The sequence below is a fragment of the Synchiropus splendidus genome, chromosome 12, assembly GCF_027744825.2.
Source record: "Synchiropus splendidus isolate RoL2022-P1 chromosome 12, RoL_Sspl_1.0, whole genome shotgun sequence".
NCBI classification, from domain to species: Eukaryota; Metazoa; Chordata; class Actinopteri; order Syngnathiformes; family Callionymidae; genus Synchiropus; species Synchiropus splendidus.
The window spans coordinates 5,378,172-5,405,658 of NC_071345.1; the positions used below are offsets into that span (position 1 = coordinate 5,378,172).

Consider the following 27,487-nt stretch of genomic DNA (forward strand, 5'->3'; position numbering starts at 1 on the left):
TTGCAGGCATTTATTCCTGTATCTGCCGGTCAACTAAGCTAATAGTCGAGCTTCGATCACAAATGACAGTTTCATATATTGGGCACGATCTCCGCTCTTTTCACGTGATAGTGGCCATTGTTGAGGGCCAAGTTAAAGCATCTGACCAGCAGCCAATGAATCACTGGATCACTGGAAACATGTGAAGAATGGCAAATGTCTAACATTTTGGGCATTGGTCCAACATTAAAACAAATATTAAAATAAAAAAATGAGGTTCAGGGTGAGGCCATGGGGTGGCGCTCCTTGAACCTCCGCTCTCCTTTCATGCTGGTTCACCTCAAGATTTGATGCCAGTGTTTCGTCACGATGAGTCAAGCTCATAGTCACCTAAGCCAATTTGGTTCGGCTATATAGACTACAACAAAAATAAATGCTAAATGCACATTTTTCAAAAGTAGCTTGACGGAAATCTCAAGCACCAAGTAATGGTGTCACTTTTTCTTTTGTCGGTCTGAAGCCCTAGAGCCTTGGTCTTGTCCTGATGGTCTTGAGTCTGTCAGGTCTTTGTCAGATCATTTAATTTTGTGAACATGTTAACTTTTGAATGCTCCAAAATGACATCAAAGAGGTCCCCAGCAGCTTCAGTATTGTATGATGAGCCCAAGAAGAAGAGATATATGTTTTATATATCTGTCCCCACTCACCAACAAAAGAAAAACTTTGCCCCCTGCTGGCCAAACACCACTGCATATGAACCTATATTGCTCTCTGAAAATGACATTTTCAAAACAAATCCAAAAATATGCATGAGAGAAAGAACCTATTGGATATATGTTTTAAGGGACAAAGCAGTATAAACATTAAGGAAGGCGAAGAACAGAGTGCAGCCAAGGTAGAACAGGTGGAGCGGAGAAACAGAGGACAAGTTGGATGAGGAACGTTAAGAAAACCTCAGGGACCAAGTTATGGTGTCACTTTCTTTTGTCGGTCTTAAGCACGTAAAGTCTTGGTCCTGTCCTGGTCTCGAGTCTGTCAGGTCTTGGTCTTGTGCTGGTCTCACTAAGGTGGGCGTGACTACAAGTCTACAACACAGAAACATAAATATCCAGGGAATATCTGAGGGAAAAAGTGGCAAAATAATGACTCAATTTAGTGTGGACATTTTCACGTGGTGCACAGTGTCTTTGTACTGTAAATAACGAAATCCTAAAAGAGATCAACAATAAAAGATAAAACTTTTGTCTCGTCCAGACAACACAAACAGCATCAAACGTAATCCATGTAAATAAGATTCCACAAGTTTGCTGAGCAATTTCATTTTAACACAAGCTGATGCGTCTCACGCCTGCGAGCTCAGATACAGACAAATATATAATACAGTGTTAGAGTTCACACCCTCCTGGTTATGAACATCCTTTTTCAAGCTGCACTTGCTACTCGGAGTGTATTGATGTCCTGTGATCACACTCTTCGTGGCTTCATTCTGATCACTTCTTTTCGATAAATGCATTAGAGAAGTGGAATACATCACAGTCTTCTTTATCCCTGTTTAGGAAACAGTGTCACATCAATGTGAAACCTTAAGCGGTGTTTGTGTGTCAGACATATTGAAGAGGCTTTACACAGGGATGAGTTAAATCCTGCTTTATCAGCACGTGACTCATGGCATCAGAAACAAGGCGGTGTACAATCCTCATCATCGCGTGTTCTATATTTGCAACTCTTTGTTTTATGGTGGAGTCAGAAAGCATTTATCAAAGTGAAGCGTGTTGGAAATTGTGTTGTGTTGTTGTCTAAACAGGTTGTATTTATTTTTTTAGTTGTTCAAACAGTAAGCCTTTTGTACTAAATGCTGGAGGTGGCAATGGTTTGGAGACTGGTTGGATAATGTAGAGAATATGTCAAACTTGAGGCTCGGGGGCCAAACCCAGCCTATCGAGTCATTGTCTGTGGTCTGGAGGAACTTAAAAAAGGGGGCCGAAAATGCAATTCAGTGCTTAGTAACTTGCACTGTCAAGCACAGTGGGTGGTTGAATATACCAATAATAAGAGACTGATTTAGTTTACACCTTTAAATGAGAGCTTGTGAAACACGGTCCAAAAATATATACCGAAATATATATAAACAAAAAAAATATGTATACTGTAAGATGCAGTTGTTTTCTTGCGGTCTGAACCCAGCAGCTTATACAAAGATACGGCTAATATATGGATTTTTACAGGCTAAAGAGCGTCATGCTCCCAAAATATTGAGTCGTGTCACATGAAATCGATGAAATCAGAGGGGTTTTATTGACCTCAAAGCGCTCAAAATGTACTGTTTTCACCCGCGTGCCCGCTGCTCTGCCAACATAGCTGATCTCCTGGAGGACCATAGATGAGAAGGAGCAGCTGAGACCAGCTGTGGTGTCGGAACTTGGGACACACCGGTGAAAACAACATATTTTGAGTGCTTTCATGTCAATAAAAGATATGAGGAGTTCATGACTCAAGTTCAGAACATTGCCCAGTTTGTTTCATGAGTCAGTCTCCATGCTGGACCCCATTGTCAAAAGTAGTTTAGAAGTGATGCTCATTTATAAACAGCACTGACCTTTCTACAGCGCAGACAGCACCACTGCACCCACGGCTTATAGACTGGTGCGGCTCATGTATGAACAACATCTATTTTCTAAAGTTCCACTCGTAGGATTTTAGGTCTACACTAATAAAGAGCCATCGAGAAGTTGGTGGAGAAGCCGACTCAACAAGTCCCCTTGTTTGTGTAGCGTAATGCGTCACCTAGACACAAGACACAGACGACATCCACCAGATATTTTCAAGAAAATGCACAATTTGACAGAGCTAAATAAGGGTAGGTTTATGTGGACCATTTTGCGGTAGATGTTCGTGTTTGGTGAGCAATCCCATGAATATCTGAAGAGGCCAAGGGAATCTTCGATTGGGCTTCTTGCCAACAACTCTAGGTGCATGTTGAATAAACGCAGCGGTCTGGTGTTCCTCCCCCACATCACAGATGAAAAAGCTGCACCGTGCTCAAGACCTTTGCATATGCTAATCTGGTTTTACCGTGGGAAGGTTTTGTTGCACGGAACACAAGGTGTCTATGATCACAGCGACCAGAGCAAATGCTTGGAGAGATAGGGAGACAAAGAGGGCTCCGTACAGTTGCAGTCCTGAACCATCAGGGGGCAGCAGAGATAAAGTATGAGGACACTGTGATGCTGCGAGGACAACAGGAAATCTATCCAGTAATGTCAACATATATGAAGACAGAACAATCGCGGTAAAGTGTGGTGCCGCGTCATGATACTACAAGTGCTGCAGATCTTCAAATGTTTAAACAATGGCTTGAAATAAAAGGGCATATTTTTCATCCTCTGCAAACCCACGGGAGAGTTTGTGTAGAAATAGAAGTCTGTGGAAATCGTATGCTCCCTGTCTCTCACGGTCTCTCAGGGAATCCTCAGTCGGCTTCTGTGAAATTCTGGCGACTTGTCAATTTCTCAGATGGACGAGCACCGAGGGCTCGACTTCCTCAGCGAGCTCTCCGAGCATGGAAATGCCACGAGAAGACGCCACGGCCTTGTGAAAGAGGACAGAGGAAACGTGTGATGGTTGCAGCACATTCCTCCGGCCCTGCGTCCATGGCTCTGCATAACGCGCCACAATGCAAGTCAGGATTTACGTAACCCAGCGCAGCGTCTCAGAACGCATTTAATTACAAATGGGGATTAGAGAGCAACAGTGTGATGTTCCGAGCAGTGGAACAACTGAAATGAGCAGATTGTTTTTAAAGTCAAGACGGCTCTGTTCTCCTCTTGGGCAAACATTGTCACGCAAATCTCTCTCTTGCTGACGTTTGAAACCAGACATCTCCTGGTCTGCGGCGCCATCATTCCAGCGATCAGCCCACCTGCGTCAGAGAGCGACGGCGGCCTGCGACCCTGTGATGTCGTCCGCCGCCGTCACGTCTTGAAAGCGGAAGGAAGTAGAGAGTGAATGATCAAACGCTGACTTCTATTGTGTGTAGTCAGATATTGCTCCAGCATTCTTGACAATATTTAGCACGATGGAAAAGCTGAGTGTTAGAGATTAAACACGACAACTTTGACAATGTCAGCGCTGACTGAGCGTGAAAGACTGACTGCAGCTTTCAACACCGTTGATCCCACGACTCAATTGCAAATGCATTATCATAAAGGTCCTCCTTTTATGTACGAAATTGTACCACTCCTTTTCAAACACTGCTCCCGTCACTGATCACGTACATATACAGCAGCGCACAGTCAAAATTTATGGCAACAACAAACCACAAAACCAACATGGCGACTGTGGAAGAAGTATATGTACCTCTTGCAAAAGAGGAAACAGAGGCAGCGTTGTAGGAGGCGGTGAGGACGTCAAATATATTGTGACAAGAGGAAGGAGAATTTCCACCATTGTTGTGTCTTCTTCGCGTCTCATTAGAGCTACGTATTCGGTCGTAACAGCTACACTGCCCCTGAAGGTTTCCTGTGGTACTGCAAAATACGGACAAAATGAACACAGAGGTACGTAACTTTGAGCGTTAAAGGTCTCATTCCTGTATAACACTCATTTCAGGAGCTGTTCAAGTTATTTGGATTTGGAAAATGTCTTTTCAATGTCTGGTATGATGCTCCACAGACCCTGTCTGGTATGTTCCGATTTTCATGGGGTTGAGCCCAGTTCATGATTCGCCAGTGACTACGATTCTTTCATGGTCATATGGTCCAATAAGTGGAGCTTTTCTATGTCACTTTACATATTTTTATTTTTATTTATGCACTATACACTTCTGACTTTATTTTTACTTTGCACTGTTGCTTCATACTGCCGTTTCTATAACTCACTATTCTTATCATAGTATGCATCCTGTGTGCACACTTCTTTTTCTTTTATTGGTCGCAGGGACACAAAGAATTTCACCATGCGTTGTACCGCGTACAACTGCATGTGTGACAAATAAACCTCATGAATCTTGAATCTTTATTTCAAATGAACCAGCAAGTGATGTAGGAAATAAATTAGAGTGATCCAAAAAAAATGTATTTTTTATATTATTTAAGTGCATTTCAATGATATTCATGTTTGTTGAAATGAAATCCCCTGACTTGCATTCAGAAATAGCTTAATGGCCAGAAAACCTTATACAGATGGTCATGTCAACAGCCTTTTAAATCCACTCAATTATTCAGTTAGAGTTTTCTGCAGAACCGAGTTCAACTGCTCCTCACACAAATGTCCTCTCAATAGTTTCCTTCAAGGAAATTTCATCACTCTACAGCCACCAGAATGAATATTCCATCTCGATGACCTGCTATCACTGTGGACTGCCTCCCTCTAAATCTATCATCTCTACAAAAGGAGAAGGAAAGCCTGGAACTGTGCTGAATATAAATCAAGAAGCAGAAAAGGAAGAAAAAAACAAAACAAAACACAAAGTCTCCTGCAACAACTGGGCAGCTTCTGGGGAGATGAAGATTCGAAAAACTCGAAAAAGAGACACGTTTGATAACGTGGACTTTACCGGGCTCATTATTTCGCTGCATATAAAAGTGCACACTGAGGCGTTTTCAACAAACAGAACAATATGGTTTTGGCTTTCAAATGAAATAGGATTAATTTAGCAGACGTCCCAAGGCTGCAGAAAAATGAAAAGGCAATTCACACACACAACACCATGATGGAGGACGTACATAGAATCGTGGGCTATAACAGAGAATAGTGGAAACAGCTGAGAGCAGAGCTTTAAATGACCAAACCCTTTAAAAGTACTTAGTTTGGCACTTCATTATTAAGAAGTGTGAACATGATTTGTTAGCAAACAAGCCGTGTGAACAGAGCTCACACTCATCACCAGCAATTGTGTTGGTTCTGAAACGGTTGATGTGATGTCTGATCGACCTAAAATAAAAATGTAAAAAATTAACATAAATATAAAAAAAAAAGTGAATAAAATAAGTGAAAAATGTAGTCTGGGTCATTGTATAATTTCATTTTTCATTTCAAAATTTTCAGTAGGACCAAGTTCAAAATTGGGGATTATACTTCAAAAATAAGAACAAAAGTACGTTGAATAATAGAAAAGAATACTAGAGAAATACGGCAATAGTTTGATGATTCCAACAGACTAAACGCAGCTTAAGACTGGGCCACAAGTGACATTCCTGACCGGCTATTCTAATCTGGCAACCCTAAAACAATGTCGAATCATCCATAATAATATATATTTTGTTTGCGTTCACTTGAAAGTTATTTCACTTCCGTGGTTTGATTCCATTCCTAGTTTCATGACGTATAATTTGGAGAGTTTTTGGCACCGGGTTGGAAGCCATGCAAGTGAATGACAAACCCCTCAAAAACCGTAGTGGATCCAGACGGCATTTCACAACAATATTCACCGATATAACAATATTTAATGTGCTGTTCCTTGTTCCATTGAAAGCAAATGCTGACATTGTATTCAAACACACTTTTGAAAAATGCGATCCTTGGAGGAGGTGCGAAACATGATACACAGAACACGTGTTTAGTGTGACACATTCAGTGCACATAGTACACAGTAATAACTGCCTGACCTTAGAAATGTATTCTCAACAAGGCAGGACTTGCATTTATTCAAGGGCTATCACAGGACTTGAGGATTAAGGAGACTTTCAGCAAGATCAAGAGTTTCCCTCTTTGCCGCTGAAAGAGGAGGACAAGCATACCAATTGTGCTACTCTATCTCGGCGCTCAACATGGCGGCCACCTCATCTGAATGCAAATGGGTGAGAAGACGATAAGAACCAGGTGGAGGCTGGAGACAACGCAAATACTGTATGCTATGGCATTAAATTGTTTGATCAAGATACGGTGATAAAGACGACAAAGTAAAATCAAGCCTTCGGAAGTGTGTTTTCTTAACCAAGTTCCCATGTTACGGCAAATTACTATGTAGCGAAACTAGTGAATACTCTTTGAAAAAGGTATTAGTTATAGTTTTGATGATAGATTCTCATGTACATGCTTCTGTGGCTTGAACAGACATCTGATCAACTTTAAAGTAAACTTTTAAAGGGGAGAAATCGCTACTAGCATGTGTAACTGCGTCACCTCTTTAAATGTTTTAGTCAGTTTCATGTGGAGTTTTTAACAGGATTGTCGCCATTGTCGACATCACACGAATGTATTTTATAGCGGAGTGGTGCGACTCAAAAGTCTGACTGGGGTGGGGGCTCCATTTTCGTTGCAGTTTAAATCTAGAAATGAACTCATCCAGTTCCCGATGAGGTCACACGGTGTGGCCAAATGGTAACAGCTTTGAGGAGCATATCTCAGTTCACGCTTTGTAAACTCCCTCGCTTTACGCATCAAAGTCTCGACACAGAGGATGCATCACTGACTGGTGCAGCTCAAGTTGCTGCACATATTAAATGAAATTAAATTCTGGTCAGCATGTATTCCATCGGTTTTGCACTTAGCACGACAAAAATGCTACAGTATTTTGACAAAAAATTCAAACATGGCGGAACTGCATTTGCAATTTGCATTTGCAAATCTGCAATTGTTACTGAAAGACTAACCTTACTACAGTTTAACTAAAAGCTAACTGACCCCCACTGATCCCGTTGGATGCTTTCTTTATTTGGGTGAGTTTCAATATGAGTTATGCATCACTTCGAGAGACGGATTACGAACTAATGTAGACCTCCTCTAGAGATGCACAGACATTTTGAGGGGCTACTGCTAACACCAGAGAAAAAATGGCACCCATCGCAAAAATGCTATTATGGTTATTACCTCTTCCAAGGAAGTTAGGACTGTATTCAAAGTAGCTATGAACAGATTTAGTTGAAATTTGCAGGAAAAGGACCAAATGATTCACTTTTAGAAGAGATAGAGATCATTTTTTTTGCCATCACTTTGTTCAGTGCACAAGATACAGAAAAAACTCCCTGGAGACATTTTTTCTCTTTAGAATTTAAGAATGAAGGGCTCCAGAATGGGCTCTTTTCTCATACAGAAGGTCCTGTTAGGGGGTCTACTTGTGCTTGTCCCAGATTTTCTATCATATGAAATAAAAAAACAAACAAACAAAAAACTTTCTTGCCAACACAACTTAAGACTCACGCACTTTATACAGTTCCTGTCAGCAGCCAAAAATGTAAAGCTGTTTATTTACTGTTTTCGTCAAGACGTCCTTTCCTAGAAGTTCTCAGTGGATATTTGGTCTGGTAAAAGACATCAGTGCGTAATTGGGTAAAAGCTTTGCAGCGGTAGGAAACAATTTGCAGCAAGATTTATATGGACACGCAACTTCTGTTTTCCCTGTGAAAATAAGTACAGGACAGCGCATGTATCGATCCGGAGTGGACACACTTCCTGCCTGGCTCTGGCCCGCAGTCATCACAGCTCCTCTTCACTGACAGTTGGGAAAACACAAGCACTTACTGTATGTGGGCGGTGGCATCTTGTCAGGGAAAATGCAATATGCATTAGACACAATCCAATCTGTCTCCAGTGGATTGTTGTGTGTGTTCCTTCCGGAGTATCTGAGCCAGATAGTGCTACTGTGTGTGTGTTCCCGTATGTGTGTGTGTGCAGTGTGCAAAGAGAGAGGCAGAAAGAGGAGAGCCGCAGTGGGATCTCATGGTGACGCGCTGGCTCTCCATCCTTCATTATAGACCTATATTAACTGTGCGTCTAAATCAGCCGTGCTTCATCCAGTCACACAACACGCCAGCGGAAACAAAAGTCACTGTCATATCATCAAAGATCAGCCAAGATCTGTCACAACCTCTGACACGACAACGTTTTTTAAAGAGTGAGATGACATTGGACTTTTAAAGTATTTTACGGAGGAGTTGCAGATGGGAACTATTTCCATGTCGTCGACTGGAACGTTTCACCAAGACTGACGGAAACTAAAGATGAGAAAATAGTCACCTTCAGCCACATAAAACACACACCAGGAATGATTCCATTGCCATCTTTGATTCCTCTTGAGGAGGATATTAAAAGAAGAATCTTACACAAGTTGTTTCAAAGTACGGCACCCAGTGTGACCAATCCAACTCAGTGAAGCATTTCACAGTGACTGAGCAGGGAGAGACTAAAATGATTATTTCATACTGGCACAAGACTGAACTTCAGCTCTGTTCCATCAATCGGTAAGTTCATATAAAGTAGGGATGCTTTCACTCCGTTCCATCGGAATCAGAGGAGTCATCTGTACGATGGATATAACTTCAGTCTGAAGACTCTCAGATTCATTTATTTTCCAGTGGTTCACTGTCTCTCCAGGCTGATTTCTTGATCCCTCCTTCAATAGGATCTTCAGATTTTACCCATGGCTTTTGAAGCCCATTTTGGTTTGGGCCCAATTTCAGCGCCCTTTTAAACAGGCATGGGCCGTGAGATCAGTTATTTGGAGAGGTGAAGAAGAGAGTGTGGGCAAGGTAGAATGGGGAGAGAGCTGCGACTGGACAGCACAGTAAAGAGCAGATCAGAACAGTAGTGGAACCTTTTATAGTTCAGATTCAGTTGCTCTGACACAAAGACAAGAAGCAGAGCTGGTAGAGGCAGAGTTGAAAATGCTCATGTTTTGAGTGGGAGTGACACGATCAGCATGTCAGAGAGCGATAAAGATGTTGGAGGAGACGCGTGGCAATGCCTCAAGGCCTGTTGACGCTCAACGTTACATACAGATCCAGACATGGACGGCGCCTTCTGTCCGTGCTTTGCATCCGTTTCCTTCTTATTTATGCACGTTTCCACAAAGCTTAGGGATACAGACCAAACAGAGCAGTGCTACCGGATCTAATGTGACACAAATAAGACATAACTCGAGTTGCAATATATGTAAAGGCCTCACCAATCTCTGCCTCCTACAACTCCAAGCCTCCGTTTCGTCTTTTGTACAAGCGCTACCGTCGCCATGTTTGTTTTGGAGTTTGTCGTAAACTTTTGACTCTGGACTTCTCCCCCTGGTGGATATATTGGTGAACTGCAATACTAACGTAAAAAGAAGGCATGGACGTATGTGATCAGTGATGGTACGGATACAATTTCATACGTATAGGGAGCATAAATGGGTCCTAATGGGTTCAGGTTGGAACAAAACTTGTGTTCTAAGAGCAACTTTATTGGTGCCCACAGGGTTCGACTGTAATACGCCGTCCTCACATTTACAAGCAGAGGACTCTTAATGTCTTCTATTGGAGGACAAGTCGACCTCAAACCTTGCATCCGTGCATCCGAGCGGTTATATTTCAAGCATGCCATCTCGGCTTTTTGTTGCCATGGGTGCCTGGAGGGGTTACACAGAGCCAGGCCCCTGCCCTATTTATAAATTCACAGGACAAGCGGAAAGGCTTCAGCACCAGCAGTCACGGTCCAGATGAGAGGAGCCAAGCCTCTTGTATCACAACATAATGGGAGGTATTGGGTCAGAACACAGCAGGAAGGTTTGACATTCAGACGGGTTACTGCCACGTGCTCTCAGTTTAATGTCAAAAGTAGAGAATGTGGCAAAACATTCAGCTGATTCTTGAATAGGTATGACAACACTCCATCTTTCCAATGAGCTGAGTGCATTAAAAATAAATAAATACATAAAATAAATGTTGGGAAAACAATTCCCATAAATAATGAAGTGACATCTGTTCATATTATAGCAGAGCTCATGTGATCATAGGTGCTGTTAGCGCTTACAGACAGGGTGTTAAAAGGAATGTAAATATGGAGCAATAGTGTCAGGGTTTCCGCGTGCGTGAGACTAAGCCTGACAGATGGAGAGAGGAAAGTATATATGGCAGGATGCAGGAAACAAAAGGGAAGATTTAAAGACGGAGCATGACAAAGAGCACGAGTGAGACACGGCTGAATTCGAGATAAGCGACAGAGAATTCATCCGTGAACCAAACCTGGCTCAGATAGCTGGTAGCAAACAGAGCAGAGGAGCGCTGCCGTTTGTCAGCCGTAGCCTGGCGATATCTTTGATCTCTTCAAACGGGTCTGAAATAATGTCATGCTGCATTTTTCTCCCTGCTACGACAAAACAGCTAAATTGTTCTCTGCTTCGCTCCCAGTGGAAGGAGCAGAATTACAAAGCCATGAGTCTGATGGAATCACCTCGAGACTCTCATTTCATGATTCTATTAGATGAATGCAATATCATTGCACTGACCATGGCATTTTTGTTCTCCTTTTGTCGCATTGGAGAGAGCTGTTTTTTCAATTGCCTTGCCTTCAGCCCACTTTTAGCCCACCTTCAGCCCATCTCCATCTCACCAGCCACACACCTGGAGCCCACCTTTATCCACATTTCACTATTAGTCCACCTTCAGCCCATCATGTGCCCACCATTGGCCCACATTCAGCCCACTTTCAGCCCACCTCCATCCCTCCATCAACCCACTAAGGGCCCACATTCCGCTTGGATTTAGCTCACCAACAACCCACCTTTATCCCAGCTCAAACCCAACATCAACCCACCTTTAGCCACCTTACACCATCAGTCCACCTTTAGCCCATCATCAGCCCACCATTGGCCCACATTCAGCCCACTTTCAGCCCAGTTTCAGCCCACCTCCATCCCTCCATCAACCTACTTAGGGCCCACCTTGGGTTTAGCTCACCAACAACCCACCTTTATCCCACCTCAGACCCACCATCCACACACTTAAAGCCCACCTTTAGCCATCTTTCACTATTAGTCCACCTTCTGCCCATCATCAGCCCACCATTGACCCATCATTGGCCCACATCCAACCCACCTTTAGCCACATCTCACCGTTAGTCCACCATCAGCCTATCATCATCCCACCATTGGCCCACACCCAGCCCACTTTCAGCCCACCTCCATCCCACCATCAGCCCTCATACAGCCTACCTTCCGCTTGCCTTTAGCTCACCAACAACCCACCTTTATCCCACCTCTGACCCACCATCAACCCACTTAAAGCCCACCTCTAGCCGCCTTTCACCTTCAGCCCATCATCAGCCCACCATCGGCCCATCGTTGGCCCACATCCAACCCACCTTCAGCCCCCCTTCAGCCCACCTCCACCCCACCCCTTCAACAGCCCACCATTAGCCCACCTCGATCCCACCTTCAGCCTACTTCCAGCCCTCATCCTCCCCACTTTCAGCCCAACTCCACCCCACCTCCAGCCCACCTTTGTAAATTCCATTATCTTTTGACACTCGTTTCCCCTTATTTCATTTTTTTATGAGCAAGGCTGACTTGAGATTAGCTGTTTTTATGGCGGCAGCTGGATAAAATGACATTTCCCAGATAAGGACTCCACTAAAATTACTAACTGGGAAAAATTTGATGCAAAAATAAACTCAAAGATGCCGTGACAGAATGTGATATTAATGAGTTTGGCAGGGTTTGTAATTTCCGTTAGGCTGGGTTATTTTCTTGTATGAGACAGCGGTGTATTTTGAGGTCACCACAGCCAAAGATCAGTTAGAAAACAATGGCCACCCACCAGCTACCCTTCTGTCCTGTCTTCTTCCCCTCCTCCTCCCTTGTTATAGCCATTTCAAACATACCTCATGCTCACAGTTTCCCCTCTCCACAAGACCAAAGTATCTTTCCTCTTACCATATCCACATCTCCAAACTTTCCCTCTACTTTACTCATTACAAATGTTGTCTTTTCTGTCACTTGTGTCCATTCATTCCACCCTGCCTGCACTCTCTTCTTCACTTCCCATGTTCTCTGCCTATTGCCCTGGATAAACACATCTGCTGCTCCTCCTCAACCTTGTCCACACTCCTACCAGGTCTTCAGCTTTAAAGAATGTAGCAGACATGGAATAAATGAATTCTAGCAAACCAAGAAATGCACAAGTGGCTTGTTAAATTCCTCGAGAGAAACACACATTGCATTCAACGGTGTATTTGTTGAGGGAATACTGTGTGATGATGCTGCACCATTCATCTTATATGTCTCAAACTCAGCAGTTAAGGAGGAATACGTTGCACAAACCCCAGCGCGGTGGTGGTGCAGCATTCAATCTAACATGAAGAAACAGAGATAAACAACACAGCGGGACAGAGGAGACACAAAAAACTCCCACCGCAGATGTCTAGAAATAATGAGATCACTGGATGTTCTGAAGTAACTATACTTTTTTAAAAGTTTGACAGGTTGGTGTAACTCTTGTTCAGGAGCCACAACAGTTTTTACTTTTCACAAAGTGAAGTCCACACTTTTACTGAGGTGAAAATGCTCACTTTTGTCTCCCGTAGTAATGGGCTGATGAGGAAAGAGTATTGAAACAATGTCCGTATTTTCAGAGGCCACTAGATGGCGATCATGGTTTAGAAATGATGTGAGGTTTCACTGAGTTAGTTGTTCAATTCCAAACATTTCACAGCACACAGTGCCCTCTGGTGGCCCCAGAAAACCAGGACACTGTTTCATGAAACTCCATCAACCTTACAAAACTGTGTCATACTACTCTTCCCCTTTAAGCCAGAGCAATCTGGAATTGTACCCAACATTTCTCCATCTTACTTCATATCCAACCACGGCACGGTTAGCTTCAACATGTGGCCTCCAAAGACCAAGGCGACTCTGGATTGGGTGATGTGTGGTGGAACTTCCAGCTTTCTCTCCAGGCCAGTTGTCATCATCCTGTCTAGGGCCGTGGAGAAAAACCCACCAACCAATTCTTCAATGTTCTCTTCAATTATAAATGAGCCATGTCAAACTCAAGGCCCGCTCTCAACATGATTTCATAACCCATTGCTGCAGCACATTCATACTTCTGATTCAATAAATGTTGTATTTGGCTCCACCTGTTACAAACGTATGCAGACTAAGATAACTACAGGGTAAAACTCATTTATTTTCCAATCTAATAAACTATTATCTTGAATATTCATTTGAAAAATCATATTGGCACATGTATTATTATTATTTTTATTTTTTTTATTATTATTATTATTATTATTATTATTAGTAGTAGTAGTAGTATTATAATTTATAAATCACTACTGATGGAACCACTAAGCTTTTCAAATGCATGTTTCATAGCTGTTAATATGATGATCGGGAGCATCACCATATGAAACAAATCCCTTGATATGTTTTCTTTACATTGGCATCAAAACATCTGCTCAAACAGCTGTATGTTAAACATGTACACATGCCTGAGACCCAACAGGCTGAGCTCCAGAATATAAAAAGCCACCACATGAAGGCTGTTCTAAGTAAAGGTCTTTGAACAAAGACAGTCGAAAGAGCCTATTTGCATTTGGGCTGAAAGTCAGCAGCAAAGGCCAAGTGGTGGAATTATAAATGAAGAACCTTTGTTGCACTCCCTGAGAGAGGACTGATCTCCATCACTTCACTTCCCGCCTCATCGTACAACTTGCAGCCCTCCATCGTACTGTAGCGCTGCAGCAGATCAATAGCCGGAGCTGCGTGTGAATTTTGCTCAGAGGTTGTTTGATTGGTTCACTGGGGAGCTTCATGGGGGGCTTAAAAACAGGCGGCGAGCCAGGCAATTCAAGGGAAATTTAAATAACAAAATTCCACTGAAGGACGGAAACGCTTCACTTCACTTCCTTGGCTTGTTGAGTGATGCGACTTTGGAAATGATTGACATTCGGTAGCAACTAGCTTTAACAGAAATCACCCATAGTTGTGGTTTTGTTCATCAACACTTCATTATTATTATTATTCATGTATTCCTTTATTTTTTTTATTAATTTATTTGAATTCCTTGAGAGTTGTAATGGCGTTTTCATAGAATGACCAGGTCCCTCACGATGCCATGCTATCATGACCATTTTGACCATTATAACGCTAATATCACGATACAGCGATTATTGATATATTACATCCACGGCACATCACGATATTGGTGTCTTGACAATTTCAGAATTTACTGACTGAAATGTAAGACAAAGTAAGACAAAATAAATACAGTGGTGCCTCGGTTTTCGAACATCTCGGAATTCGAACAACAAAAATTTCTAGATTGTTTTGCTTCGAATTTCGAACAAAAATTCAGAACTTGAACGCCCCTGAATTAAGCCGGAAAAAACATAACACGCGTGGACCGATCCGCTGATCCACGGCTCGCTTTGTTATTGTGTATAACGCAGCCTCTGTATGCAGACGTGTCCCATTAGCTCCATTTACTGACTGTTTTTTCTTCATATTGAGGTGTAAAACCTTTCCTGTCTCCACACTGGACCGTGGTAGAGTGTCACAGGGGAGGTGCTCGCTCTCCACACACACTCCAGGGTTTGATGTCCTGTTGTGGGCTGGAGCTGGGACAGGGATGAGGCGAGTCTGGGACAGAGCGTGACTTGGTTTATGACTTTGTCACAGCCAAACTGCACAGAAGCGCACATTCAGAGCTGGACACGCACCGGGCACCTCTTCACTTCTGGAGAGACGTCACTCACTCGGCAACCCCTCCCACATGCAGCGGCCACACACATAGAGGAACAGCGCACCTGCAGCAGACACTCTACATTCACTCCTACAAAAGACTATTTTAAGGCTTGGAACGCATTATTTCTTTTTCCATTCATTGTAATGGGAAAAATCGATTCAGATTTCGAACAATTCGCTTCTAGATCGGCCGTATGGAACAGATTGTGGTCAAGAACCGAGGTACCACTGTACTTCATAGTCAGACTAATTCGGTATAAACAATTGCCGCATAGTTGGATTGCTGTTTACAAGCATCGCGATTCTCCTCCATGCCGAGGGGTGGCGCCGTGAGTTCTTGGGTCCTTCTAGTTCAACAGAACTGTCAATAGAGTGAGAACAGCAACACTATGTATGACGCAGCTTGTACGTCAGATCGATGCTTGGCTGTGGTCACACGACCACGACAACGACCCATAGGCCATCAGACAAGAGTTCTTACACATCAGAAATACAATTGTATTTGGTTTCAGGTTTAATATCGTGAAATATTCACACAACAGAGGCTTTGTTCTGACGTGTCTAAGACCCGTCTTGAGTAGCTAAGAGCTAATGGCTCTGTTAGGTTCATGTATTCACCACAGACAAAGAACTACCACAGTGTTTATTCTTTGCTATTATTCACTGTTTTCATGTGAAGTAGCGCCACCATGTGGCATCTATAAGAGCTGCAGTTGTGAAAGAATGCTTTTAGAACAGGCGTATGTTTATTGTGTCAATATTGATACTTGCTGCCCATGTACGTTGTACGTTGGGCCAGACAAAATCTTGGAAAATATCATAGTAGTTTGGCCTACTGTTTATTATAAAAATTGTGAGAAATTGTAAATAAAAATTCAGGTGAAACAATTTTATAGGACAGTAAATTATCATAATTCTCGTGGAAAATCTGACGATAATTGATGTATGATATACCAATGTTTGTTACAGAGGAAAGGGGTGTTTTATTCTAAGGAAATTAAGTTAGACATTAATTTTCCAAGGTGACAGAGCTGTGACCCAGATCCTGTCCCAACTATCTAGGGCAAGAAGCAGTTCTTACCCGGGACCGTTCCATCATACGGAAGACTCCAAGACTGACACTACATGGCGACTTTCATTGCTATGCCTTTTTATTACTTCAGGCTTTCAAAAAGATTTTGCTGCGGCGTCATCACAGGACTGAAAATTCAGTCCGAAGAGACACTTGAGTGTGTGCAATATTTAATGTGTACCGTTGGTATTAGTATATACAGCTTAGAAGACGTCCATTGTTGATAGGATCAGGAACTAAATGATCAATTTTTTGAAAGTAAAAAGCATTATATACTGTAGATGCCACAGAGTAACATATGAATGACATGACCTATTGAATGAGGTGCTATTGGAATAAAAAAGTAAAAGTATTCTGCTGAACTCAATCGTTTCTATGAAAAAAACACAAAACAGTGAATATTCTGAAAAAAAAAACATGCTGTCACAGTTCCGATCTGTGCTCTCTCATAAAAGGTTAATGCGTTCAAGCTCTTAAAACCCAGACAGAGTGAAGCCCATCTCACCAGAGGGAGAGTTAAGGATCAATCCAGAACTACATCCAGCATGAAGAGCAGCTTTGGGTTTTTTTCTTTTTTTCCATTGGAAAAGTAAAATCCTATTAAATCTTTCAGCGAGGCTGACATAAATATTGCTACAAGAGAAACCAAAGTCACACTTGCGTGCCATCGATGCTACAATAAACAGATGTTCACTCTTCTGCTGCGGCAGACTAAATCTACTGTCAACCCACCCTGGTGTCGAGAAACAGTCAAAATAAAGACAGGACAAAAACGAGTTCACAGAGTTGATGCCGAGTCACTGAAGTGCTAACCGTCACTATGGCAACTGTCACTATTCAGCCATAGCAAATAAAAATAATGAAACCTTATACTAAGAGCTTGTAGCATTTCAAACTAACATAGCAGCAGAAAATAGTTAGAGTTAAATAAAAAAAAGTAACATTTGGCAGTTACCTACATTTTAATATCCTTTATACACCATCCCAAACTCCGCCGGCACAAACCATCTGGCCTCCCGAACTTTGTCTCTGGTAGTCATTGGTGGATGAGGCGTCATGAAACAGTATTGCAGGGTTGATGAAACATTGCCCTAACTTTCAGAGGCCGGTAGATGGCGCTCTTGGTTTAGAAAAATCATGTTGGATGCAAAAAAAAAACTTGTGAAGTCCAAACTTTTTTTTTGCAGAAAGCGCCCTCTAGTGGCCTCTGAGAATCAGTTTCATGAAACCTCATCACCTCTTTAATACTGAAACCTCAACTACCCATCACTAGTCTCCAGACTGTTCTACTCACATTGTCCCTGAGAAAGCCATGTTTCGTATCTTTTCTTTCCAACTCACTTCCAATCTTCAACTGCGCCACTTCGAAATCTGCTTCTAGTATTTGTGGCACTGCCTCCAAACCAGTCCTCGTCGGAGGCCTCTCTAGCATCCTGTAAAACGTCCCATCTCTTCTGGACGTGATGGTCTTAGTCTCAACACAACACAACAGAAGTCATGAGAAAACAAAAGACAATTGAGGCGTCGAGTCCGCCCAAAGTGATCCGGTGGCCCTGATAAGGCCCCCGGGTCGTGACTTTGACACTTGTGATCTATGGCCCGCCGACAGTGGATAAGAAGGCAATTTGGCTCTATAGATCCACTCAACTGCATTTTAAATGCATAATTACCTTGCTTAATTCCACAAACTGGATTGATTTTGTGGCACTAAGAAGAATCTGCAGCTGTGTTCAGTCAATACACCCGGCAAAAACTTCCAATAGAGCTGTCACTGAGACAGACAACAGGCTCCTCGCAGAAAAAAAAACCAAAAAGTCACCAGCGAGAGTCTTACCTCGATCACAGGTACTATCCCAGAATCCAGTCCCGGTGCAGTCGCAGATGAAACGGTTCCAGCCCTCTTTACAAATTCCATTGTTCTTGCAGGGGCTGCTGTCACACTGCTTCCCCGTCACTTTAGTGCAGGAGAACTTGATCCCCGTCACATTTTGCGACATCGCTATCTGTCGGATGTCCTTGCTGCGTCCGTCGATGAACAGATCCCGGATGCAGCCCACGTAGCCATAATTCAGCATGGCGGTCCAGAGCTCGGTGGGCAGAACCAGACCCACCCTGTTATCAGGAAGGCCGCCCAAATAAAGGTCACCCTCCAGGTCCAGGATCTCATTCTCTCCACTGGCTGTAAAGGGGGTCCTGCGACTGTTGACTGAGATGATGCCTGCCGGAGAAATGGAAGGGACACATTTTTATCTTATGTTCTTGTTAAACTCATCTTATTTACATAATTTATCAGTATCCACATATTATCAATGTACTTATCTTTACTTATATTTTATTTATTTATTACTTATATTGTATTTATTTTTTGTCTTGTGTTTTTTGATAGCTTCAGATCTCACTTTTTTTTTTTTTTTGCTGAGTAAATGTGGCCATCTTTGATGTTGGTTGTGTGCCTTTAATGCCTTTGATATGTCAGTGTCTCTGTTGTTATTGGCTGCCGTGACATGTTGAATTTCCCCCACTGTGCGACGAGGCCATCTATAGGCTAATCTTTGGGTGATGCGGGGCCAAAATGAATCTGGCAAGGGGCCAACATTTTTGACACAGAGCGAGTTGCATGCTGAGCAAAAATAATATTTCTGGTAACTTGTTGAACAGAAAACAAAATGGAAAGAATTTAGAATTTAGGTAAATTTGAGGGTAACTGGAGGACTAAGCTCAGCTGTGTTTCATCTTAGAATATGTAAATGCACAATTTTATAGTTATTATTCTATATATGACTTCATTATTATTTGCTTTTTTTTAAGATTCAAAGTCTCTGCAAAGCTAAAGTGCTGGGCTCTTCAAATCAGGTCATGAAATCAGGTCATGAAAGCACAGGAAGTCACTATTTCAATATATAGTGAAATCTAACTTGCACTATCGGTGAAGCCTCATTGTCATTCGAGGGAGACTCAGCCATTTATGGCGCACCGTTAAGGTTCCCACACTCTAGTGATGGGTGGATGAGGTTTCATGACACGATATTGTAAGGTTGAAGAGGTTTCATGAAACAGTGTCCTGATTTTCAGAGGCCACCAGAGGGCGCTGTCTGCTGTGAAATGTTTGGACTTGAGCAACTAATCCAATGAAACCTCACATCATTTCTAAACCAAGAGCGCCATCTAGTGGCCTCTGAAAACTGTTTCATCAACCCTGTAATACTGTTTCACGATACGACCCTTCACTACCACACACTTACACTGAGGAAAAGAAACCTGAGGAGAACCCTGGTTATCGACAGCATTGGCGATAAAGCCCTATTAGATGTGCTTTAAATCTGAATAAATGTAAGTTACAGTCAACCATATCCTTTAAAAGCTGCACCAAACTACGCCTGGAATTGAGCGATCAAAGGTTGGAACAAGTAGAAGCGGAGGTTGTGAGAAAACGAATAATGACATGGTTAGCGTGACTTCTTGAACCACACCACATTTCACTTCCAACGCCACTTTCACTGGAGCCACAAGTGTGATTACGCTCGCTGCTTACGATCCTCTCGCCTGGTATCCATATATCTGTCCCCTTCCTCTTTGCTGCTGCTTTCTACTTGGACTATCTGGCTACAGAGGCGTGCAGGTGATTTATCAGCGGAGCTGGTGCTGACATATGGCTAAATTGGCTTCTCTAACCTGATATATAACACGGAGTCGCTAACACACACAAGACCTCGGGAGGATCGCTCCTAATGCTGGAATCCTGTTGAGTATGGGGCTCCAGGCAGCACCACTTTTCTCTAATATGATCATCCTCTAATACATTCTCCTGTTTTTCAGGTCAGAGGACACGCGGACGGAAACCAGGGGGAGCAAATATACTCGGCGTCCACGCGGAGAGAAGTGCAGGTTCGCCCCGGTGATAAATCACGGCTGAAATGAATACGGCGAGGAGATTTACATCACCCTGTGGTTCTGATGAAGGAAACTAAATAAGTATGGGATATGATGAGGATCGTATATCCACCCGGCTTTTGTTGCAGTTTTACTCACGCTATTTTTTCATCTTTTCAAATGTCAGTCAATAACATACTTAAAATGATCATAGATTTTCAAGGTTCAAACAATAAAATGCTCTAAAATAACAAAACATATGCGGTCTGGCTGATTTCACTCATATGTACGATTTTATTTATATTATATTATATTCCAATTCATTGAATATGATTTTAAATATTTTTAGATGACCTACAGACAAACAAACAAAAGACAAATATTGACAAAAAGAGACTTTTTAACCTTGTAAAATGCCACTATTGTTACTATTGTTATCATTACAAACATATGTTCATCTATCATAGTATCATTCCTGAAACATACTGTTATATAGTGATGGGTCGATGAGGCATCATGAAACAGTATTGCAGGGTTGATGAAACAGTGTCATAATTTTCAGAGGCCACTAGACGGCGCTCATGTGAGGTTTCATTGAATGAGTTGAGTCCAAACATTTTGCAGCTGACAGTGCCCTCTGGTGGCCTCTGAAAACCAGGACACTGTTTCATGAAACCTCATCAACCCTTCAATACTGTGTCATGAAATCTCATCGACTCTTACTTTTAAATTTAAATCTAATCTACTTAATCCACTGCCATCCCCATATCTAAGGTGGTGTTATCAGCAGCAGTTGGGGGAAGAAGGTTTTATGAAAGAGGTTTCATGAAACAGTGTCCTGATTTTAGTGGCCACTAGGTGGCACTCCCTGCTACACACTCTTCGGCTTTGAGCAACCACTTCAATGAAGCGTCACATCATATTTGAACCAAGAGTGCCACCTACTGCGCTCTGAAAATTGAGTACTGTTTCATGAAACCCAATTGTCCGATCGCTTCCTGCAGCAATCGAATCCCTGTAAAATATTGTGTTCTTTCATCCTTACCTGAACGACCGTCTCTCTGGATATCCACATGGTGCCAGTTTCCATCGTTGACTTTAGCCTGAGTTGCCTTCACCTTAATGGTCCCCGAGCCCATGTCCAAGAGCAGGTACAGTCCCCCGTCCAACAGCTCGACGGCAAAGAAGTCCACCTTGTTGTTCTTCTGCGACTTCACCTCACGCCGGTCCTGCGGTTTGCCGTGGGTGAAGAGGATCAGCCCGTTGGGTTCCGAGGTACGGAAGTCGAAGGATATCGATCCGACACGTTTGGTGTTCCACTTTGGCAGGCCGATGTATGAGTCGGCCGCTTCGAAGTTGATGGGGTCGAGGGTGGGAACGTTCTCACACTTGAAGACCACGTCACCCTGGATTTTCATTTTTGGGTCCACAATGCGGGCCAGACGAGAGAGCTCCAGCCGGATATCGTTATTTTTGTAGACCACCTGAGGTGAAACAGAGTGCACACACGTCAGTTACTTTAATTTCAATATTTATTCCTGGAGTACCTTGAGTTGTATTGGAGAAATGGGGGAAAAAGAACAATGATTTTGCACATAAAATTGAATGGGTCATGAGGCTAGGAAATTGAACAAATCACGATCAAGTTTTCAGTGAGCCGTGAGTTGCTTTGCTGGTTATTTTTTCTCCTCAAATTTAGTTTTTGATTCACATCCTGTACAACCTTTAGTCACTCCCTGAATATAGAAAGTACTCTGACTCACACTGAGGATCCAGTCACTGCTATTTACAGGAGATTTGGGTCTCATGGCTTCACCACGATGCGACCTTCAACTCTAGATCTGTTTGCATCTGACTGTAAAGCGGCTGGGATGAGGATCAGCAGCTCAAAGTCCGAGGCCATGGTTCTCAATTGGAAAAGGGTGGATTGCTCTCTCCGGGTAAGGAATGAGACCCTGTCTCAAGTGGAGAAGTATAAGTATCTTGGGGTCTTGTTCTCGAGTGGGGGCGTAAAGCATTGGTCAGTGAATTGGCGCAGCTCTACCGTAAGAGAGAGCTGAGCCAAAAGGCAAAGCTCTCTATTTACCCATCAGTCTTCATCCCGACCCTCACCTATGGTCATGACCGAAAGAATGAGATCCTGGATACAAGTGGCTAAAATGAGTTTGCTCCAACGGGTGGCACCGTCTCCTTTAGAGATAGGGTGAAAAGTTTTGTCGGAGAGGAGCCGCTGTTGAGAGGAGTCAGTTAAGGTGGTTTGGGCATCTCCTGGACGCCTCCCTTTGGAGGTGTTTCAGGCACAGCCAGCTGGCCTGGGAGCGTCTCAGGGTCCCCCAGTTGGAGCTAGTGGATGTTGCCCAGGAGAAGGGCGTTTGGTGAGGCGTTCTGAAGCTGCTGCCCCTGCAACCCGGCAACAGATAAGCAGTTGAGAATGGGAGACTGACTCACACCAATATTCTGGTGATTTATTCCCTTAAAATCCATGACACCAAAGACATTTTTTTTTTTTTACAACAGAAATAAAAGAGGTTGATATCCACCGAGGCAGAAAATGAGTACTTCTTTTCTCCACCCCTCTATTCCAGGAGAAGGGAGACCCTTTCTCTCCGGTATTTAGGGCAGTGAGCATGTAGGAAACAGCAAGAGCGATAACGCCAGCACAGCTGTCAGCAAACAGATTTGACTGCGGTGGGATTACTGATAATCCGGAAGATTTGACGGCAAATCAACACAGGTGACCCAAGTGCTGAGGCGCTGAAGTGTGAGCTGATTGAAAGGGACGCGGCGGCAAAACAAAACAAACGCTCCCAAAAGATATTTTGAGATTAAATGGAGTGTGGATGAGTGAAATATAAGACGCGCGCGCGGATCGTAACGCAGCGCTAAATGCCGTTAACGACCGCTTAATCTCCGAAACATGACACACAACAACATCATTAGCAAACGCTGTCAAGCTAAATCTGCTGAAACGTTGACACGGCCCACAGTAGCCGATATTTAAATAAAACACGAGGATTCATTGACTGGTAAATAAATTACAACAGGCTTGGGTCGGGGACTGGACTTTTTCATGATGACTGCGCTACAATTCAAACGGTCCTGGTTCAACAGGGCAAATGTTCATGGCGACATTGTCTGAGCGCTTATTACGATATTAATAGTCAACTTTTCTGCAACACTAGCGATGAATCTATATTCAGGGCCCACAGTAGGAAGCAAAAATCTACTTCAATGCGAAAAAGAACCTTTAAAATACAATTCAGCAGTGATGGGTCGATGTCGATGGTGTCATGAAACAGTATTGCAGGGTTGACGAAACAGTGTCCTGTTTTCAGAGGCCACTAGATGGTGCTCTTGGTTTAGAAATGCTTTGAGATTTCATTGACTTAGCTGTTCAAGTCCGCAGCAGACAGTGCCCTCTGGTGGCCTCTGAAAATCAGGACACTGTTTCATGAAGCCTCATCCACTCTTCTCATCGACCCACCACTAGTGTGAACGTTGCGTGGGGCCATTGAGACAAGTACTTGACTAGAATGTGACTTGAAAACAGGAAATAATGTAATGACACCATGATGTCCTCTCCTTAAAATATGTTGTTGTTCATTTTGACGTACAAGAAATATTGTTGAATGCGATTATTTTTAGGATACGTATTCAATACTTAACTTGAAATTTCAGTATAACTCTTACAAGTTATGGAGAAGGAAAAGAGATGAAATGGCAACCAAAAAAACAACTAGAAATGAATGAAAAAAAGGAGAATTTCTCTTGTCGTTTTGACCTGACTTCAAAAGGGCCGAATGTGGCCCCCAACCTGCACTTTGGCCATGTCTGGCTTAGACTATTATTTAGCTCACAGAGTAACACACTGTGGTATTACCTTGTCGAAAATATCACAGGGTTCAGTTACACCTCAGTTATAAACCTGCTTCCTTACAACCGTCTTATGCAGCATGACTTATGAAGCCATTTTAGAGTTTGACACCTACCACTTTTGCTGAGAGAAATCATTATTTAATGTAGAAATGTGTGGCGCGAATGTGCAAATAGTCTTTTGACTATAGGCCATTTTCCATTTCTGTTTTCATAGAAATGTGTTTAACTATCTTCTGCGTCTGAGTGATTCCCATCACCGTCTGCACCACTGTTTTACTTGTCAGGACAAGATTTACTTCGCAAAACCCTCATGAATATTTCCATCTCAAACAAATAAATTAATTAAAGCACAGACTCCCGCGGGGCATCACAGCATCTGCACACCTCACAAAGAATCTTTCAACTCACACATCCATTACGATCACGCAGGATCTTCTCTGAAAATCCTGCTGCTCCCGTCTGAAGCTGGAAAACCTTGCGTTCAACTTTTTGGCAAGCTCTTCGACTTCTCTGGGGCAAAACAACAAACTGAATATTACATGAAAAGAGACAGAAGACGAGCGGCGCAGCAACATATGAAAGTGAGAACTGTTTAACAGTCTTGTGACGGTCACTGTGCTCCTCTCAGGTACAGAGAGGAAAGAGAAACGCTTTAAAGTCGCCATGCAAATGAAGCCGTGAGATCACTGGCTCGGATTTCTCACTGACCAAAATATGAAGCTCTTATTTGTCAATGTTCATTCATGCAGCAACCTCATTCTTGCCTCATTAACGCCTCATCCTCAGAACATTTCTGTCCTGACATTGGTCTGTCGTTTCTGGCTGCTGCTCTGCATGCAAGAAAAATGAGCTCTGAATTTTGTCAAAAGTCAGGCGTATTATTTCATACAATTCAAGCTTTACAGAGCAGAAAAATAAACCCTGCGTTTTGGACATTGACCCCATTCCACTCGGGAAATATCTGGAGCCAGCTACTGTCCTTCCCATTGGTACCAATAAGGTTGACACCTCCTTGGGACACACATCAGGAGCATCCCGACTTCGCCGTTGATGTCACTTTTATATACAGCATCTTATATGGCTCTCTGCCTTACTGAAAGTCCCCTAGAAATCTTCATGTTTGGTGGGCGGTGAGAGGCGAAAGGTGCCCACCTCACTGCTGAATCATAACCCCAGCCTCCATCTTTGTTTTCACGCAATGCTTTTTTCCGCACCTATACATCAACATGCAACACGAATGGCTAACTCTGGCGCCATCTGGGGTGCAATTGCTCTTAAAAATATTTAAGAGTGTCCCATTTCTCTCCCTAACACCAGTTTTTGGCCCGAACACTTGGTTTTGCGCATTCATGTGTAAGTGTCGTGAGTCCCAATACTCCACTTGAAATGATCCCTTCAAACCGAGGGAGCTCCGGAACTGACTTGAAACCAAGTGGGAATATAGAGTGTGGATAGATTTCCAGGACACCAAAGTACTTTATTTAAAAACAATGTTGGACAGGACAACAGGGACATTTTAGTAACAAGGACTAGTCTTCCATTTCTCTCGTATTGCACGTTAGCGACCCAAATGGTCGACCGTGTCCGACAAGGCAACATGTATGTACAACAGTATGTTTTTATTTCTGCTTAACAAACAAGTGTCGGCTAGCATCCCGGCTAACGTTAACATCCTCAAACCGCCGCCCGTTTCTTCTCCGTTGGTTCCCCAAACCAAGAAACCAAGTGAGATTATCAGCGCTGATGCAAGACGTTGCAAAAACGTTGGAGCTGGCATTTCCAAAACATCTCCAACACTCAATATGCAGGAAACAAAACACTGACAAAGACACGTTGTCTTTACGCGTGACATCATGAAGTGCTGCGCCAATTCTTATGGACGTCAATCCCTTCACTTTATCATCGGACGGCACTTCATAGTGAAGGTGATGAAAAAAATGTGATGAAAAAAAATTGTACTATTACCGATAACTTTAAGTAACAGGTGTTTAAGGCAGTGGCAGTGGTCTATAGGGGGAGCTGAGGTACCAACCACCCCTCATAGTACTTTTGGGATTACTCTTTACTGCCTCAAGTTGGTGTTCAGACAAACAAAACATGTATTTTTTTTTTTTACATTTAAATCTGAAGTGTTGAGCCTGCCCAAAAAGCAGGTGGTGAAAACAGCCTTTGTTTGCAGGACTTCATCTGACCCATTTTTAAAGCACGGGACGGTAAGGACTTCATAAAACCCAGAACAACGGCTCCTGAATGAGATATTGATCGGCTTGTTAGTATCGGGGAGAGATGGGCTCTGGAAGCAGGGGTGGCTGGATGGCCGTATACACGACACACACACACACACAGAGACGCACGTGCACACACACAATATCTTTCCTAATCTACTTCAGTTCAGCGCTGGTGTCCTCTTGGCCCCAGACACATCTGCTGTCAGCTGCTGATTTAGCTCGGATGTTAATGAAGAAGCCGGGTAATTCCACTGAAGTGGAGCGAAGCCACACAGACAAGGTGCTCAGGAGGCTTTAGCGGAGCAAGCCTTTATTTGCTCAATAACTCTCGCTCTGGAAACTTCCGGCAAGGAGACAAATACATATGGCTGCCACAATTCTCCCTGCAAACATCATAATAAAACTGACAACAGCGCTGTGTTTGAATTACATCAAGTAAAACACCGCGGGTCTGCAAAACAACCCGGGGTACTGGGTCCAATCTGGCTCTCAGTGGCGGTGTACTAATGCTCCAATACTCTCCTCAGGTTGAGCACCATGTGGCCCTCACGTGTGAATGGATTCTCCAGTTAAGTACAGCGTACCAGACTTGTGATCTCAGACTCGGAGCTGCCGGCTCTCATCCATGGCTTCTCATTTGCACTTCGACACATTTAGTGGAGGCTAATAAAACTTTGCTTTGTGCGATATCACACTTCTTCTATCCACTCAATTTCTTAAGTTTTGAAGACGCACCAAGGAAAAAAAAATCCAATAGTTGAAATGGCTTCTGCTCCGCACACATTGGATTTGGACTGGCCTTAAGTTAAGCTACTTAAGACCTCTCTGCAAACTCCCTGTTAACCCTAACCCTACGAGAAAAAAAACTTTTCATCTCAGACAGCTTCCCTAGTCATAGTAACAAGATTTGCTTCTGTATAATACAGCTGGGGGTCGCCACTGGCCTTCAGTGACTTTCTCTGCCAAACCAGGATTTCCAAATATTACAAAAAATGCAGTGTCTTGAAATGGCCGATGTGGGCAAAGCAC

At 43.1% G+C, this 27,487-nt stretch overlaps 1 protein-coding gene across 13 annotated transcripts in view; it reads right to left on the minus strand.

Annotated features, from left to right (window-relative positions):
• The window catches only part of LOC128768872 (neurexin-3b), a 269,686-nt gene that overhangs the window by 167,887 nt on the left and 74,312 nt on the right, over positions 1-27,487 (minus strand). For all 13 annotated transcript variants that reach the window (XR_008416294.1, XR_008416295.1, XR_008416293.1 and 10 more), the window contains 2 exons: positions 21,400-21,838; positions 18,319-18,702 (listed from right to left, as the gene is read on the minus strand). Coding sequence is in view for 10 of the 13 variants with exons in the window: in XM_053882094.1 (XP_053738069.1) it covers positions 18,319-18,702; positions 21,400-21,838 (823 nt within the window). In the remaining 3 variants the exon portion in view is untranslated. The remainder of the gene's footprint in view (positions 1-18,318; positions 18,703-21,399; positions 21,839-27,487) is intronic.